This window comes from Grus americana, chromosome 27, assembly GCF_028858705.1.
Source record: "Grus americana isolate bGruAme1 chromosome 27, bGruAme1.mat, whole genome shotgun sequence".
Classification (NCBI taxonomy): Eukaryota; Metazoa; Chordata; class Aves; order Gruiformes; family Gruidae; genus Grus; species Grus americana.
In genome coordinates, this window is record NC_072878.1 from 3,114,694 (window position 1) to 3,128,519 (window position 13,826).

General features: G+C 55.3%; 1 protein-coding gene across 1 annotated transcript; it reads right to left on the reverse strand.

Moving 5' to 3' along the window:
• Positions 1-1,678: 1,678 nt before the first annotated feature.
• Positions 1,679-2,665, reverse strand: LOC129196940 (olfactory receptor 14J1-like). Its single transcript, XM_054804907.1, has one exon. It carries the CDS (start codon positions 2,636-2,638, stop codon positions 1,679-1,681), a length of 960 nt encoding a protein of 319 aa, XP_054660882.1. The 5' UTR covers positions 2,639-2,665.
• Positions 2,666-13,826: the final 11,161 nt, after the last annotated feature.

Here is a 13,826-nt window from a genome sequence, read left to right on the forward strand (position 1 = left end):
GGGAACACAGGCACAGGCAGCACCGTGTGTCCTGGCTGGGTCTCACAGGCGGTTGAAGAGCAGAGACGTGAGAAGTGACTGGACTGCAGAGATAACTGAAGGGGAGCATCAGGGATCTTGTTGTCGGTCAAGTCTTGCAAGGCCTACAGTGCCCTGGGGAGCCATCAGAGAGGCCATTGAAGGGCCAGGTGACACAGGCAATGGTATAGGAACTAGCCAAGTTGGGGATGGGAACAGCAACCTTGGGATCAATGGGGCAGAAGTAATTGGTGAGGGTTGTTCAGTGGGGAGGAGAGTGGGGCAGAGAAAGGGAGGGATCCAAGTGGACTGGGAGGAAGAATCGTATGGAAGGGGAGAGGCGAGGGATGCAAGGAGCCAGCTGCATGTGGGACAGGGTCAGGTCAGTGCTGGTCCAGCCCAACTCTCTGCCGCTCACCGTGGTCTGTCCTGCCTTCTTCTTGAACTCTGCTCCTGGCTGTTTGCTGTGTTACTCTTCTCACCAGCGTGTGTCTGTTTGGGGGTGAAGATATGTATGTGCTTCTGTGGCCACGTCAAGCGGGGCAGGCTGGAGGAGGAGGACAGCAGGATGTGGAGAGACCCAGGGCTGGAGCGGCCTGGTGAGGAATGGCGCCAAGGCTGCGCAGGGCACCTGGGCAGACCCAAAGCCCAGGCCCACACTGGAGGGACTGTGGCTGTGTCTGTTCTGGTGGGTATGTGCTGCAGGGGATGCACCGACCACTTGTCACCTTCACACCAGACCAGCCGGAGAGGGGACCGGGAGGGGTCTGTTTGTGGTGGTCATGGTGGTGTGTGTGCTGCTGGAGGTGTGGTAGCTGTAAAGGTGCTGTCCCTTGTCGGAGTTGGTCTGTGACGGGTCACCTCTGTCCATCTTTGTTTCCTTGCAGATACCGGGATTTAGCACTTTCTCTATGGGTGAATCCAGCTTGGGCCATCGCTCGCTCACCTTGGGGTGGGTCCAGTCACTGCCCACCACAGACATCTGCAGGCAATGATGAGCTTTCCTCTCCAAAACACAAGGAGAAACAGGTCCTTTTGGGGTGAAATTCCTTGGGCCTGTTGCTTACATCAGATTTTGAAGAACAGCTCAATTGTAAGGAACTGCATTGAGGACATGCCACTTTATTGCAGAGGTGCTATGAGAGAGTCTCCTCTGACCCAGGGTTAGGCACTTCTTTTATACAGGTGAGACACAGCAAGTTCATTCCTCAGTAGCAGTCAGAAGAATCTAAATATTCATTTAGGAATAGAATAAACACCAACACAAATATTAAAAACAAACAAATGAACAACCAAACAAAACAAACCACAGCACAACCAAAAACCAAACAGATAGCTGTCACCTGTCGTTGGCGTGACGACCTGGTTCAGGAACGGCACGACAACCAACCCCGGGTCGTTCGGTCCATTAGCTCACAGACACCAATGTGGTGGAAGGCGTTTATTGGTGGGCAACAGAGCATTATATAGCTTAGGTTTACAACATCACATCCATCTGCTTACGTCGTAAATTAAACACTATTGGCTATTAGGAGAGGGGTCTTATCTTTCCGTACAGCGCGACATCTTCCGGCTGCCGGGCCCTAACTACCTACAGATAGCACTGACGATAATGATAAATACAAACAAAATAAAGGTCTGCTATTAGATAGTCTGAGAGTCACTTCTGAAGAGACATGGAAGGTTTATAATGACTCAAAAACATCCATGAAATCACTTTCTTAATGGCCTCCTTGAGCTCCTGGTTCCTCACGCTGTAGATGAGGGGGTTCACTGCTGGAGGCACCACCGAGTACAGAACTGCCACCACCAGGTCCAGGGATGGGGAGGACATGGAGGGGGGTTTCAGGTGAGCAAATGCAGATGTGTTGATAAACAGTGAGACCACGGCCAGGTGAGGGAGGCACATGGAAAAGGCTTTGTGCCGTCCCTGCTCAGAGGGGATCCTCAACACAGCCCTGAAGATCTGCACATAGGACAGCACAATGAAAACAAAACAACCAAATGCTACACAGACACTAACCACAATAATCACAACTTCCCTGAAGTAGGAATGTGAGCAGGAGAGCTTGAGGATCTGAGGGATTTCACAGAAGAACTGGTCCAGGGCATTACCCTGGCAGAGTGGTATAGAAAATGTATTGGCCGTGTGCAGCACAGCAGTGAGAAACCCACTGCCCCAGGCAGCTGCTGCCATGTGGACACAAGCTCTGCTGCCCAGCAGGGTCCCGTAGTGCAGAGGTTGGCAGATGGCAACGTAGCGGTCGTAGGCCATGACAGTGAGGATAGAATACTCTGCTGAGATCAGAAAGAAAAAGAAAAAGACCTGAGCAGCACATCCTGTGTAGGAGATGGCCCTGGTGTTCCAGTGGGAATTGACCATGGCTTTAGGGACTGTGGTGGAGATGGAGCCCAGGTCGAGGAGGGAGAGGTTGAGGAGGAAGAAGTACATGGGGGTGTGGAGGTGGTGGTCGCAGGCTATGGCAGTGATGATGAGGCCATTGGCCAGGAGAGCAGCCAGGTAGATGCCCAGGAAGAGCCAGAAGTGCAAGAGCTGCAGCTCCCGTGTGTCTGCGAATGCCAGGAGGAGGAACTCAGTGATGGAGCTGCTGTTGGACATGTGCTCCCTCTGGGCACTGGGACCCGTCCAGGGAGGAAAAGTCAGTGAAGAGCTAGGGGAGACTTCCATGAGGAAGAGGCTTAGTGATGAGTGAGGAGAGCTGGTTGGTTCATCAGCCCTGGTCTCAGCCGCCCTGTGCTGGCACCTCTTTGAGCTGCAGGATGATCGCAACCAGACGTTCCCCCCAAAAGGAACTGGGCACTGCTGAGAGCAGAGGAATCCATTTCCCAAGTGCACATCTCCAACCCCCTCAGCCTGTCTCACTCTGCCTGAGCAGGATCTCAGCCCTCCCCTCCCAGCCAGGAACACAGAGGGCTCTCTGCAGCTGTCCGCAGGCAGCCACCCAGCAGCGTTTTCATGGCCTTAGCACTGAGGGGTCTTCTCCACGGGGCTCCTGGAGACCACCGGGATGCCATGGGAGAGCTGTGCCCTGGGGGAGGGCAGCCTGCAGCCCAACAAGACCCCTCAGGGAAAGAAGCAAATGTCCTAAAGATGGGGTGTCCTGAAGGGAGAATCGGGTCATTTGTATCCCCTGCAGCCCAGGCATTAGGCGGGGACTTGGACACTTCATTCCCATAGACGCGTCTGCATGGCAAGACCCACAGGGCTGGTCTCTGAGCTGCGTCTGAACTCCACCCCCCCATCCCAGCAAACCTGGTGATACGATCAAGGGGAGCAGAGACAGGAGGGGAAACCCAGAGAAATGCCACAGTGCTGCTGCCGATGGAGGCACTCGGGTATTTGGTAATATCCGCTCCTCAAGGGTCAGGCTGCCGAGAAGGTGACCTTCAGGGCAGAGGTTCTGCTGGGTGGGAGAGCAGAGCAGGGGGTTTCTCCGGGGAAGGTGTCTGCACTGCAGGGGATGGCAGGGAGGTGCCCCAACCCCCCTTCCACAGCATTTCTGGGAACAGCTGCCTCTCGCTCCCTGCCCATGTCTCTGCTGCCTGGAGCTGTCCCTGCCAGGAGCTGTTCCTCTGTGCTCAGGTCTCCTCCCTGCCTGTGCTCACAGAGCCCATGCCACCGGCTGTGTGCTCACCTCTGCCCTGCAGACCCCTCCTGGCAGCCGGGCACTGCCCAGGGGCACCTCTGTGTGCAGGGGCTAAGGAGCAGCTCAGACAAGTCCTAATGGGAACTGGGCTCTCAGTGCCTTCTCCAGAGCACAAAAAGAAATTCCCTTCTCCCACTGCCCTCCCCCCTGACAAAGAGGAGATATATGAAAGCACAGACTCCTTCCTTTCAGGTGAATGCTGCCTTGATGTCCTTCTTCACAAGTCCCCTCAGAAACTGCCTGGGGGAGGTCTGGAGCTGTGAGCAGCCCTCACCCATGCAGAACCCTCTCGGCAGCAGAAGGACCCTGCCTTGTGCTGATGGGGGTGACTCCTGCCACCCACAGATTCTCCCTGCAGCTCTGTGGGGAGCTCCCCGGGCAGGAAGAGAGCTGACCCTGGCAGGTGGCAGAGTCCTTGCCCCAGCACAAATTCCCCTGGGGTGCAGGGTCCCTGTTTGGAAGGACAGCTATGGGCATCCCTTCACAGCGCTGCAGCCATCCCCAGGAGAAGGCAGCCATCATGCCCTGTCCCTCTGATGATGAAGCAGGGAATCCCTGCTCTGAAGCATGTCCTTCTCTACACTAGGCAACTGCCAGAGTCCTCCTGAAAGAACCTACAGGCTGTGGGATGTTTGAGTTGCAGGAGAACCCTCCAGGACACTCATCTGTGTCGTCCTGCATCCAGAGACTTACTGCATAGAGGGCTTTGAAGATTTCTCCTCCAGTGAGCTCTCAGCATCCTCCCACCCAAGACTGCCTTTAACCTCTCCCTGCCTCACGCAGAGGCATCACATTGTCCTCTTGCACACAAAAATCGTCCCAGAAGATCCCACAGGCTGTGGGATGTACCAGCTTGAAGAGGTCCCTCCAGCAACCACAGCTGCTTTTCCTGCAGACACAGACTTACCACGTAGGGGGCTGTGAAGAGTTCTCTTTGAATCAGCTCTCAGCATCCTCTCACCCCAGGCTGCCTTTAACCTCTCTTCTCCTCCCTCCTCTCCTCTCGATGCCTGCAGGCAGTGCCCTCAGCCCTGCTGTGCTTTGCAGAGGAGCTGCTCCTGGGCAGAGATGTCTCTCTGCAGTGCTGCCCACTTGCCATGAGCTCCCTCCATCCCAGGAGCCTGGAGCAGCTCAGCAGCAGAGGACCAGCCCAGGGTGACACTTTCTCTGCCCTCCCACACTCCCTGCAGATGGCCCTGGGGCTCCAGGGCTGAAGCTTCTTAAAGGCATCAGGGTCTCTCCTGGGGAGCGTAGGCTGACGCAGACTGAAGTCATCACTGACTGTCCCTCTCTGAGCACTGGAGAGATGGATTTCAGAAGTGGGATTTTTCCTCCCGTGGCATGGTGGTCTATGAGAGGTTGAAATGTTCCCCTCCCTTAACCCCTCTCCCTGTCCCATGGCCAGGCAGGACACCGCAGCAGTGACAGGCAGGGATCATTTCCCCCCACGAAGGGGAGGGATTCAGCAGTGTCCATCAGGTCTCTCCTCTCTGGTGAGTAGTCTGGAGACTGGAGTGGGCTTCAGCTCTCCCCCACGCACCCCACAGACCCACAGGAGGTGGGATTCCTCTTGCCTCAGCTCAGTGTGCACACCGTCCATGAGTCAGTATAGAGACAAAGGACTGGCCATTTTTTCGCTCAGCAATGTCTAAAGCCAGCCGGATGGCTTTCACCTCTGCAAACTGACTCGATTCACCTTCTCCTTCAGCTGTTTCTGTGACTCGTCGTGTAGGACTCCATCCAGCAGCCTTCCACCTCAGATTTGCTCCCATAATATGACAGGGCGCATCTGCAAACAGGGCATACTGCTTCTCATTTTCTGGTGGTTTATGACATGGTGTGTCCTCTTCAGCACGTGTCACGTCCTCTTCTGGCGACACTACAAAGTTTTGGTCTTCTGGCCAGTCCATGGTCACTTCCAAGATTCCTGAGCAGTCGAGGTTTCCCATTCGAGCCTGTTGTGTTATTAGCACAACCCCTTTACTCCACATAGCATCAGTTTCATTATGCAGAGAGGGTTCCCTCCCTTTGAACATCCAGCTCAGTGCAGGCAATCGAGGTGCCAAGATGGGTTGTGCTTCAGTACCAACTCCTTCTGAAGTGGCTCAAAGCCCTTCATATGCTGCCAATATCTTTTTTTTTTCAGTTGGAGTGCAGTGGGCCTCGGATCCTCCATATCCCCGGCTCCAAAAACCCAGGGGTCAACCTTGAGTCTCTCCAGGTGCTTTCTGCCAGAGGCTTCAGGTGGGGCCGTGGTCCCTGGCTGTGCTGTAAAGCATGTTTTTCACTTCTCCTCCGGTCTAGACTGGCCCAATGGCTATCACACGAACTATCTCTTGTCTAATTTGTTCAAAGGCTTGTTGCTGCTCAGGACCCATTCAAAGCTGTTCTTCTCCTGGGTCACTTGATAGAGAGGGCTTATGATCAGACTATAACCTGGAATGTGCCTTCTCCAAAAACCCACAACACCTGGGAAAGCTTGTGTTTCTTTTTTGTTAGGTGGTGGCAACAAACCTGTTATTTTATGGATCACATCCATTGGGCTATAACAATGCCCATCTTCATATTTTGTTCCTAAATCCTGGACCTCCTGTGCAGGTCCTTTGCTCTTCCTTTATTTTATGGCAAAACCAGCTCTCAGAAGAATCTAGATCCCTCTTTTCCCTTTCTCAAACACTTCCTTTTCTGTCTTGCCTCACACGATGATGTCATCAATAGACTGCAGGTGCTCAGGAGCTTCACCCTCTTCCAGTGCAGTCTGGATCAGCACATGGCCAATGGTACTTGCTGTTCTTGAACCCGCAGCAACCCCACAACAGAAGGATCCTCTGAGGGACTGGCAAGCTAACAGCTAAACATCTTCTCTGTACTCAAGGCAGCTATACCAAAAGCCCATTGGTACCCTCTTGGGTCTTTGAAGTACCCTCTCTGGAGGTGGTCTACGTCAAGGATGCTTCTGGACCAGTCCCAACGGGGTGCTTTTGCCACTCTTTCCCAGTTAGGCTTTCCTCAGCCTCCAACACAGACAGTTCTTGGGATCCTCCCATCACTCCAGAAATACAAATGGGTTCTGCACCTTTGTCACCTAATGGCATTAGAGTACATGCGCACCGGTGTCCCCAGAGCTTTATACTCCCATGGGGCTGATGTGTCAGGCCATCCATCCCACACGGCCCAGTAAACTCGGTTGTCCCTTTCTTCTGCCCTGCTGGAGACAGGGCCCCTTTATTCCTGGTCAGCATATTCATTCCTTGGGTTTTGTCACTGCAAAGCAGAAGTCCCTTCATCGGGGCTGAAAGTAAGATCAGCCCTTCTACTCTGCTCAACAGAACCTGGAGCAGTAGTTTCCCTGGGTGCATGCCCTTTGGCTGGTTCTTTGTCTGGCAGTTCCAGTACCCAAGCTTCTAGTCTCCAGGTAGGTTCACCATCCCACGTCCTCATGCCCTCCCCCTGGTCACACAGATGGAACCACAGGGTGGCACGTGGTGTTTGCCACCAGTACCTTGTCCTCTGATCAGAAAAAGGCTGAGTCTTAATAGGTGAAACCTTGGTGTCTATGAGAGAGGAGGGCATCTGCTTTTAAATGCAGGGACAATTGCTAGGACAGTTTCACCACAGCTGAGAAGCAGGCCCATAGGGAGGAAGCGAGATTCTCTTTCAGTTCCTGGAGGGTGCTGGCCAATCCATCCACAGTTGGTGGCTCTGCCTCTGTCCAGCTCTTTATCGCCGGGGTGTTGGCATATGTTAAGTGGCTATCAAATGCCATCCGCCTGATTGGCACTTACCTCAAAGGCACCCTTGACCTCTGCTAAGTCAATATTCCTCGATTATGACAGTGCGTACAATTCATCAGTTCCTTCCAAAATAACTTCAGAATACAAATCATGTCACAGCATATTTAAACAAGTCAAAAAGTTTAAAAACTTTTTTTTTAAAAAAGTTTTTAAAAAATTTAAGCAGTCAAAATGAACATCTTCCAGGTGACTGCCTGCTCTTTGGGCAATTTCCAAAGCAAATATTCCAATAAGTGGCCTTCAGTCTTTTCACAACTGATCCACAACAGGTCTCTTATTTATAGTTAGTGTCCCGTAAAGATACAGCCATATCCATAATCCTTAAAAATGACATATAACGTCAGTGAAGAATCCGAGCCATGTACAGTTCTCGTGAACCACTTCTCAGTCTATTTTTATTTCTTTGAAGCCGCGACAGCAGCCTGTATCATCATGGGAACAAAACCAGTGACACCTTGGTTTCACTGAAACTCGGGCAAACCCCCCACTGCCTTCAAAACCTATACCAGATTTTTACCACCAGCCTTTCATTCCCACCTTGTGCCTCATAAGAATGAACTATCCTCAGACCCTCGTAGCCAGAGGACTAAAACAGAGCACTATTTCAGTGTCAGACATGTGACATGGACTGCCGGATGGTTTGGGAAGTGAATGGTGATGGGGAAGCACAGTGTGGTCGCTTGAATTACTGTGGCACATAACAAACAGAGGATGACCTTACAGAGGAACATGCCAGCCTGACAAAGGATTCGTGGATCTGCTATCATAATGGTGATGTCCCATGGACTCAGTACAGGCAAGGAGTGCAGTGCATTCAATGCTGCTGTTGCTGAGTGCGGCTAGTGGATTTGCTGGTCATTACACGTGGTTACTTCTGATCCTCAGCTACTGAGGGTAGAGACAAGTAAATACGTGCTGCATCTCCTGACTGAGACCTTACTGGCCCTATCTCCTGCCAGTGCTAGCTCACACCACCAGTAAAAATGCTGGTCTTCTCATCATGCAGAAATAAATAAATAAATAACTATCTGTCCTGTTATCTATCTCTTCTGATAGCTGTGGGCATCTACGGGGAGGCAAAACAGGGGTGCCTGAGCTCGTTGATCCGGAATATGCCCGTCTTCATTACGAGTATGTCCCTGCTAACAGAGGTGCCAGCTATTCCCTCTGCTCTTTGGGGCATGTGCATCCTTGAAGAGAGCAGTGACGCCAGATGGTGTGAGTGTTACGACTGGAAGGAATGGGTGCATCGATGCCGGATTGCTGGAGAAGGTCTTGCTTGGCTTGTGCGAGCCAGGCCAGCAGCTTCCCCCAGCAGCTCTCCCCACTCAGAGGGCAGAGCTGAACCACTTGCGTACAATGCCACAGTGCTCCTGCCCCACACTGGTGAGAGGATGCTGCCCAGGGCCCCCAGGATGGTGATGTCTGGGTCAGGGGTGCTGTGAAGAAACCCCCCCTGGAAAGCCAGGGAGAGCTGCAGGGCAGGCAGGGGGGCAGAGGGAAAGGGACACAGTGCCCCTGGGGAGACAGCTCCATCACCCAGGCTGCTCTAAGCTCCACTCCTGCAGGACTCCCCTGCCACCAGGCTTTCCTGAAGGACAGTGACACCCCGGCTGTCAGGCTGCTCCCCCGGGACTGCCCCCACCTCTGGGCTCCAGCCTGTCCCCAGGGGCGACCCAGGCGTGCAGGGTGCCCCAGGACCTGCTCTTCCCCGGTCCCTCAGCACTGCCCTCCTCTGTGGGCTCTGCCCACTGCCAGGGCTGGAGGGAGCCCAGGTGTCCAGGCTGCTTTAACCCCCCAGACTCCCCCTGATCAGGCACTCTCGTGAAGCACCACGATTGCTGAAAGGGTTCCTTGTCCAACGGGCCCAGGGCAAACACGGCTTATCAGAGATGCTGTGGGGACAAACATCCCTCCTCTTGCCAGGGGAGCTCTGTCTCCGTGATTAGCTCCGAGTCACTGCCTGGGGACAAGTGCGCACTTCATCGTGTCCCTCTGGATGGCCACCTCCTGCTCAGGGACAGCGCTGTCCTGGGTCAAGGACAAGGGCATTGAAGGGACACTTCATGGGGACAAGGGCCTTTGGTGAGCTGCGACCAAGTCCCAGCCAGGGCCAGGGCTGGAGCCAGAGCCTTCTTGGGAACGGGGTCACAGGGACCCACTGTCCGGGGGCAGCTCTGCAGAGTGGGACCCATGTTGTCTGGCAGGGCATGGTGGCCCCAGGCAGTGGCAGGGGGAGGGCCAGGGCAGGGGATATTCCCCTCTGCCCTCTGCTCCGGGGAGGCCGTGCCTGGGGACTGGCCCAGTTTGGGGCCTGCAGTACAAGGGAAATGGCGGGGGGGCTGGAGCTGGGCACTGCGACCACCTCAGCACTGCCCCCGAACTGAGCCATCATCTCCCGGTGCCCAACATTCATCAGTGCTGCCCATTGCCTCCAGCAACTGAAGATCCCAGTCACCTGGCTGTGCCCATTGCCCATGTCCCCAGTTGTCCTCTCACCTCCCAGCGTTCCCTAATCCTGGAGTCCACGATGCCCCAAGAAGAGGGATCAGTCCCAGCCCCCATTTTACCCAGGGGGCTGGAGAGGGGTCAGAGACAATCCTGCTTAGAGACCCCTGGTTTGAGGCTGGCGTCATCTCTGGGGGAGTCCTGGAGGGAACGACTGGCCTGAAAGGTGAGGAGCACTGGGAGATGGCAGTGCTGGGAGGTGAGGGGCACTGGGAGATGGGGGATCTGGCTTTGGAGAGCTGTGGGAGGAAGGTTTTGTGTTAGAGCAGTGGGTTGTCACCGTAAGGCTGTCAGAGGCGCACTGCCCACCCCCCCCTCACCACCCTCAGATGCCTGGGCCCTTCCCTGTGCACCTGCCCCATGCCGGAAGCTGGACTGATGCCGAGGAAAGGGGCTGGATCAGAGGCGGAGGCAGGGGTGACTCTGTGCCAGGCTGGGCTGGTTGCCAGGGCTGGTGTCTCTGCCAAGCCTGGTGTCTCGGCCAAGTCTGGCTTTGCCCCGGGAGCTCTCAGGTTGGGGAGGGGCAAGGAGGAGTCCTGGGAGGGATAAATCTGCCCCTCACCTTCTCCAGCTTCACCCAGGACTCACCACACTGCAGAGGAAGATGAAGGTTGCAGTGCTCAGCGTGGCCCTGCTCTTCACCATCCTGCTGTGCACCCCGGGAGATGCTCAGGTGAGTCCCCAATGCCACGGGGAGGGGCTCAATGCTGGGGATGGGTCACGGCTGCAGGACATCAGCTCTCCTGCAGCACAAAATTGTAGTGGAGAGCCCAAAACCCCTTGACTTGGCCTCTCCCGTTCCCAAGCAAGGAGCTCCTCCAGGCTCCCCTGCACCTCCAGCCCCAGCCAAGACAGCTTTCTCCCTCCCACAATTCTGCCTGTTCCCTCCACAATTCATCTTCTTGTGCCCAGAGCCTGAGTTCCTCAGTGAGTGGTTGGACCTGCCCCCTCCTGGGAGGGTCCACCACAAACTCCTGTGAGGGTCCCTGCTAGTTTCTTGTCTTGGTGGCCACACATCTCTCCCTTTGGGCCTCCCCATCTCATCCTTTTGGTCCCCTCAGACATCTCCTCTCCAGGATCTCCTCTGTGTCTTACCTACAGTGCCCAAATGCCCTCCCTTTGATCATTCCCAATGCCTTTCTTTTGGTCTTTCCCCTCAGTCCTTTGCCTTTCCACTGCAGTAGTGTCCCCAGATGCCCTTCCTTCAACCCCCACTTCCAAACACTCTCCCAATCCCCTTGTTTCTGTCCTCTGCAGTCCTCTTCCTTCTGTCCCCACCAACCACCTCTCCTGAAGCCCCCAAATCCCCTCCACTTCAATTCCTTTACCCCTCACTTGTATCCCACACAATCCTGTCCATTCAACACCCCCAGCCCAGTCCCTTGGGGTCCACTAATTCACCCCAGAGCCCTGTATTGGGTTGTGTCCCTGCCACACACACCCATTCTCTTTGGATGCCCTGAATTCCCCATGCGATCCTTGTCTCCATCCCCACCCCTGGTCCCTGCATGAACAGGTATCCCAGGTGACACTTGGAGCAGAAGGGATTTTTCTCCTCAGACCAGGTGGAAGCCATGGGCCTGGGGGGACTGGGGACACCTGTGTCCCACCCACAGCCCCACCAAGGTCCAATTCAGACCACCCCTTTGCTCATCTTCCCTAGGTTCTCTTGGATGGAAGCGGAAGTAATAGCCTGGATGTAAGTAGTGGGGTGGACTTGGAGGGTCTCCAGTCTGGGGAAGTGGAGGGCACCTTGGTCCTCCCATCCCTTGCTGGGACCAGGGACATGCCAGTGACCAGTGAGGTCTCATGGTCTCTCTGCAGGTGGGGTTAGTCAAAGACGGGCGAGTGAGGAGCACTGAGGTGGGTACCATGAGTTCTGCTGGCCCCAGACTCTCCCCTCCATGGCCATGACACTCCAGGGCATCCCAGTGTGCCCCAGTACACCCCAGTGCACCCCAGAGAACACCCCTGCACCCCACTGTCTTCCCAGAGAGGTCCCCTTCCCCAGGGCTCCCACTGCATTCCCATCCATCCCATTACAACCCAGTACACCCCAGGATGCCCCAGTACACAGCCACGCACCCAGGTGGGCCCCTTCCCCAGGGCCCCCACTGCTTCCTGGGCACCACCACACAAACTCCTGTACCCCATTTTTCCCCAGAGCCACCTTCCCCAAGGGCCCCATTGCTTTCCCCTGCCTCCCAGTACACCCCAGTGCACCCAAGCGTGTCCCTAACCCTCCCTTTCTCCCCAGCCCCGTCTGGCTGACGTGTTGGAGAGGCTTTTGCGCCAGAAACGCCTGGTTGCCTCTGTTGATGGCTAGGTGAGCAGCATCATGGTGTCTCCAGCCCCACAAAGGATCCTGGGCCCCGGGGGATGCCTGAGCCCTTTGGGGTGGGCAGAATGTGGGTATGGGAGAGGGAAACAGAGGGGACTGTCCATGACCCATGCCCCAGGGTAGGCTGGACACAGCTGCCCCCCTGCCTTTCCTTCTACCTAGTGGGGCTCTACAGACCCAGAGGGTCACTGTGCAGACCAGGTAGGGGCTCTGGTGCCATACAGATGCCCAGGCCCACTGTGAGGGCTGAGTAGGGCTCTGGGGGATTTAGGGGCATCCCTCTGGGTGCCATATTGATCTCAGGAGAGCCAAGTGCTGTCCTGGGTGTATTGGGGGCTCCAATTCCCTTCTCCTTCCCCAGGTCTCTGCAGACAGAGATGGTGGGGGCAAGGCCCCTCTCATTGTTCCAGCTGACACTGGGGGTCACATTCAGGGCTCTGTCTTTCAGGACTGGAACTGGTGGTGACAGCCCTGTCCTGTCCTCCCCCTCCAGAGGCATGAGGAGATGATCATCCCTGAATGACCCCCCCCTACCCCCTGGGAGCCCTGGGCCATTTCCTTCTAATGATCAATAAACCCCTTCAGCAAAGCTATGCTCTCGTGTGTGTCTGTGTGTCCGAGTCTATGTCCCCTCTCCTCTGCCAGTGCCCTGGGTCCTCTCTGGCTGCACCACCACCATGAGCAGAGTGGCTGAGGGAGCCCGGACGCCTGGGGTGTCTCTGTAAAGGAGATCCCCTTCCCACCCACCACGTGGCCCCTGATCAGGGCAAATTAGAGCAAACAGGAGTGTCCCCCCAGGAGGCTGGGAGAGGCAAGGGGCAGACAGTGCCAGCCCCTGGGGCACGTGGTGCTTTGGAGGCACAGCCGGAAACAGGTTCTTACCAGGGCTCCAGTGAGCACCATCCCCCACATCGCACAACGGGGTGTCGGGGCAGGAGAGGAGCACGGACAGGCAGCCTAGAGCCCTGGGTCCTCTGCCCCACTCTGGGAGGGGTGGTGGTTCCCTGCCCCATGGACTCAGCTCTCCTGGCTTCACAGGAGATTTCAGAGCCCCATGCTGGGCCCATGTGCCTTCCTGGACCCCCAGCCCCACACCCTTGTTGGGGACACCCCCCATCACAGACCAGGAAGGCAGGTCATGGGCTCCAGACACTGGACAGATGTCTGATGACACTGATGGCACAGCTACAGGAGGTAGCTTCTCTCTATTGTTAGTGCCATCAGATCTCCGATATACAGCGTTTCTGTAAAACTCAGATGCTAGAGTTATAACATGCTAGTTTGTGAAATACTGTACATTTCATTTCCAGAAAGTACACACAAGAAAACATCTACCTTCTTAGCTCAATTGTCACAGCTCTACTACACAACACAAACTCGCAGGCAATCTGGTACGAGATCTTTGTTGAGCTGAACTTCAGACCGCCAATGTAAACGTAAGCATTTTCTTCAGTGAGTCTCCATGTACTGGTGCTGTTTTCCAGCTTGGTATATCCA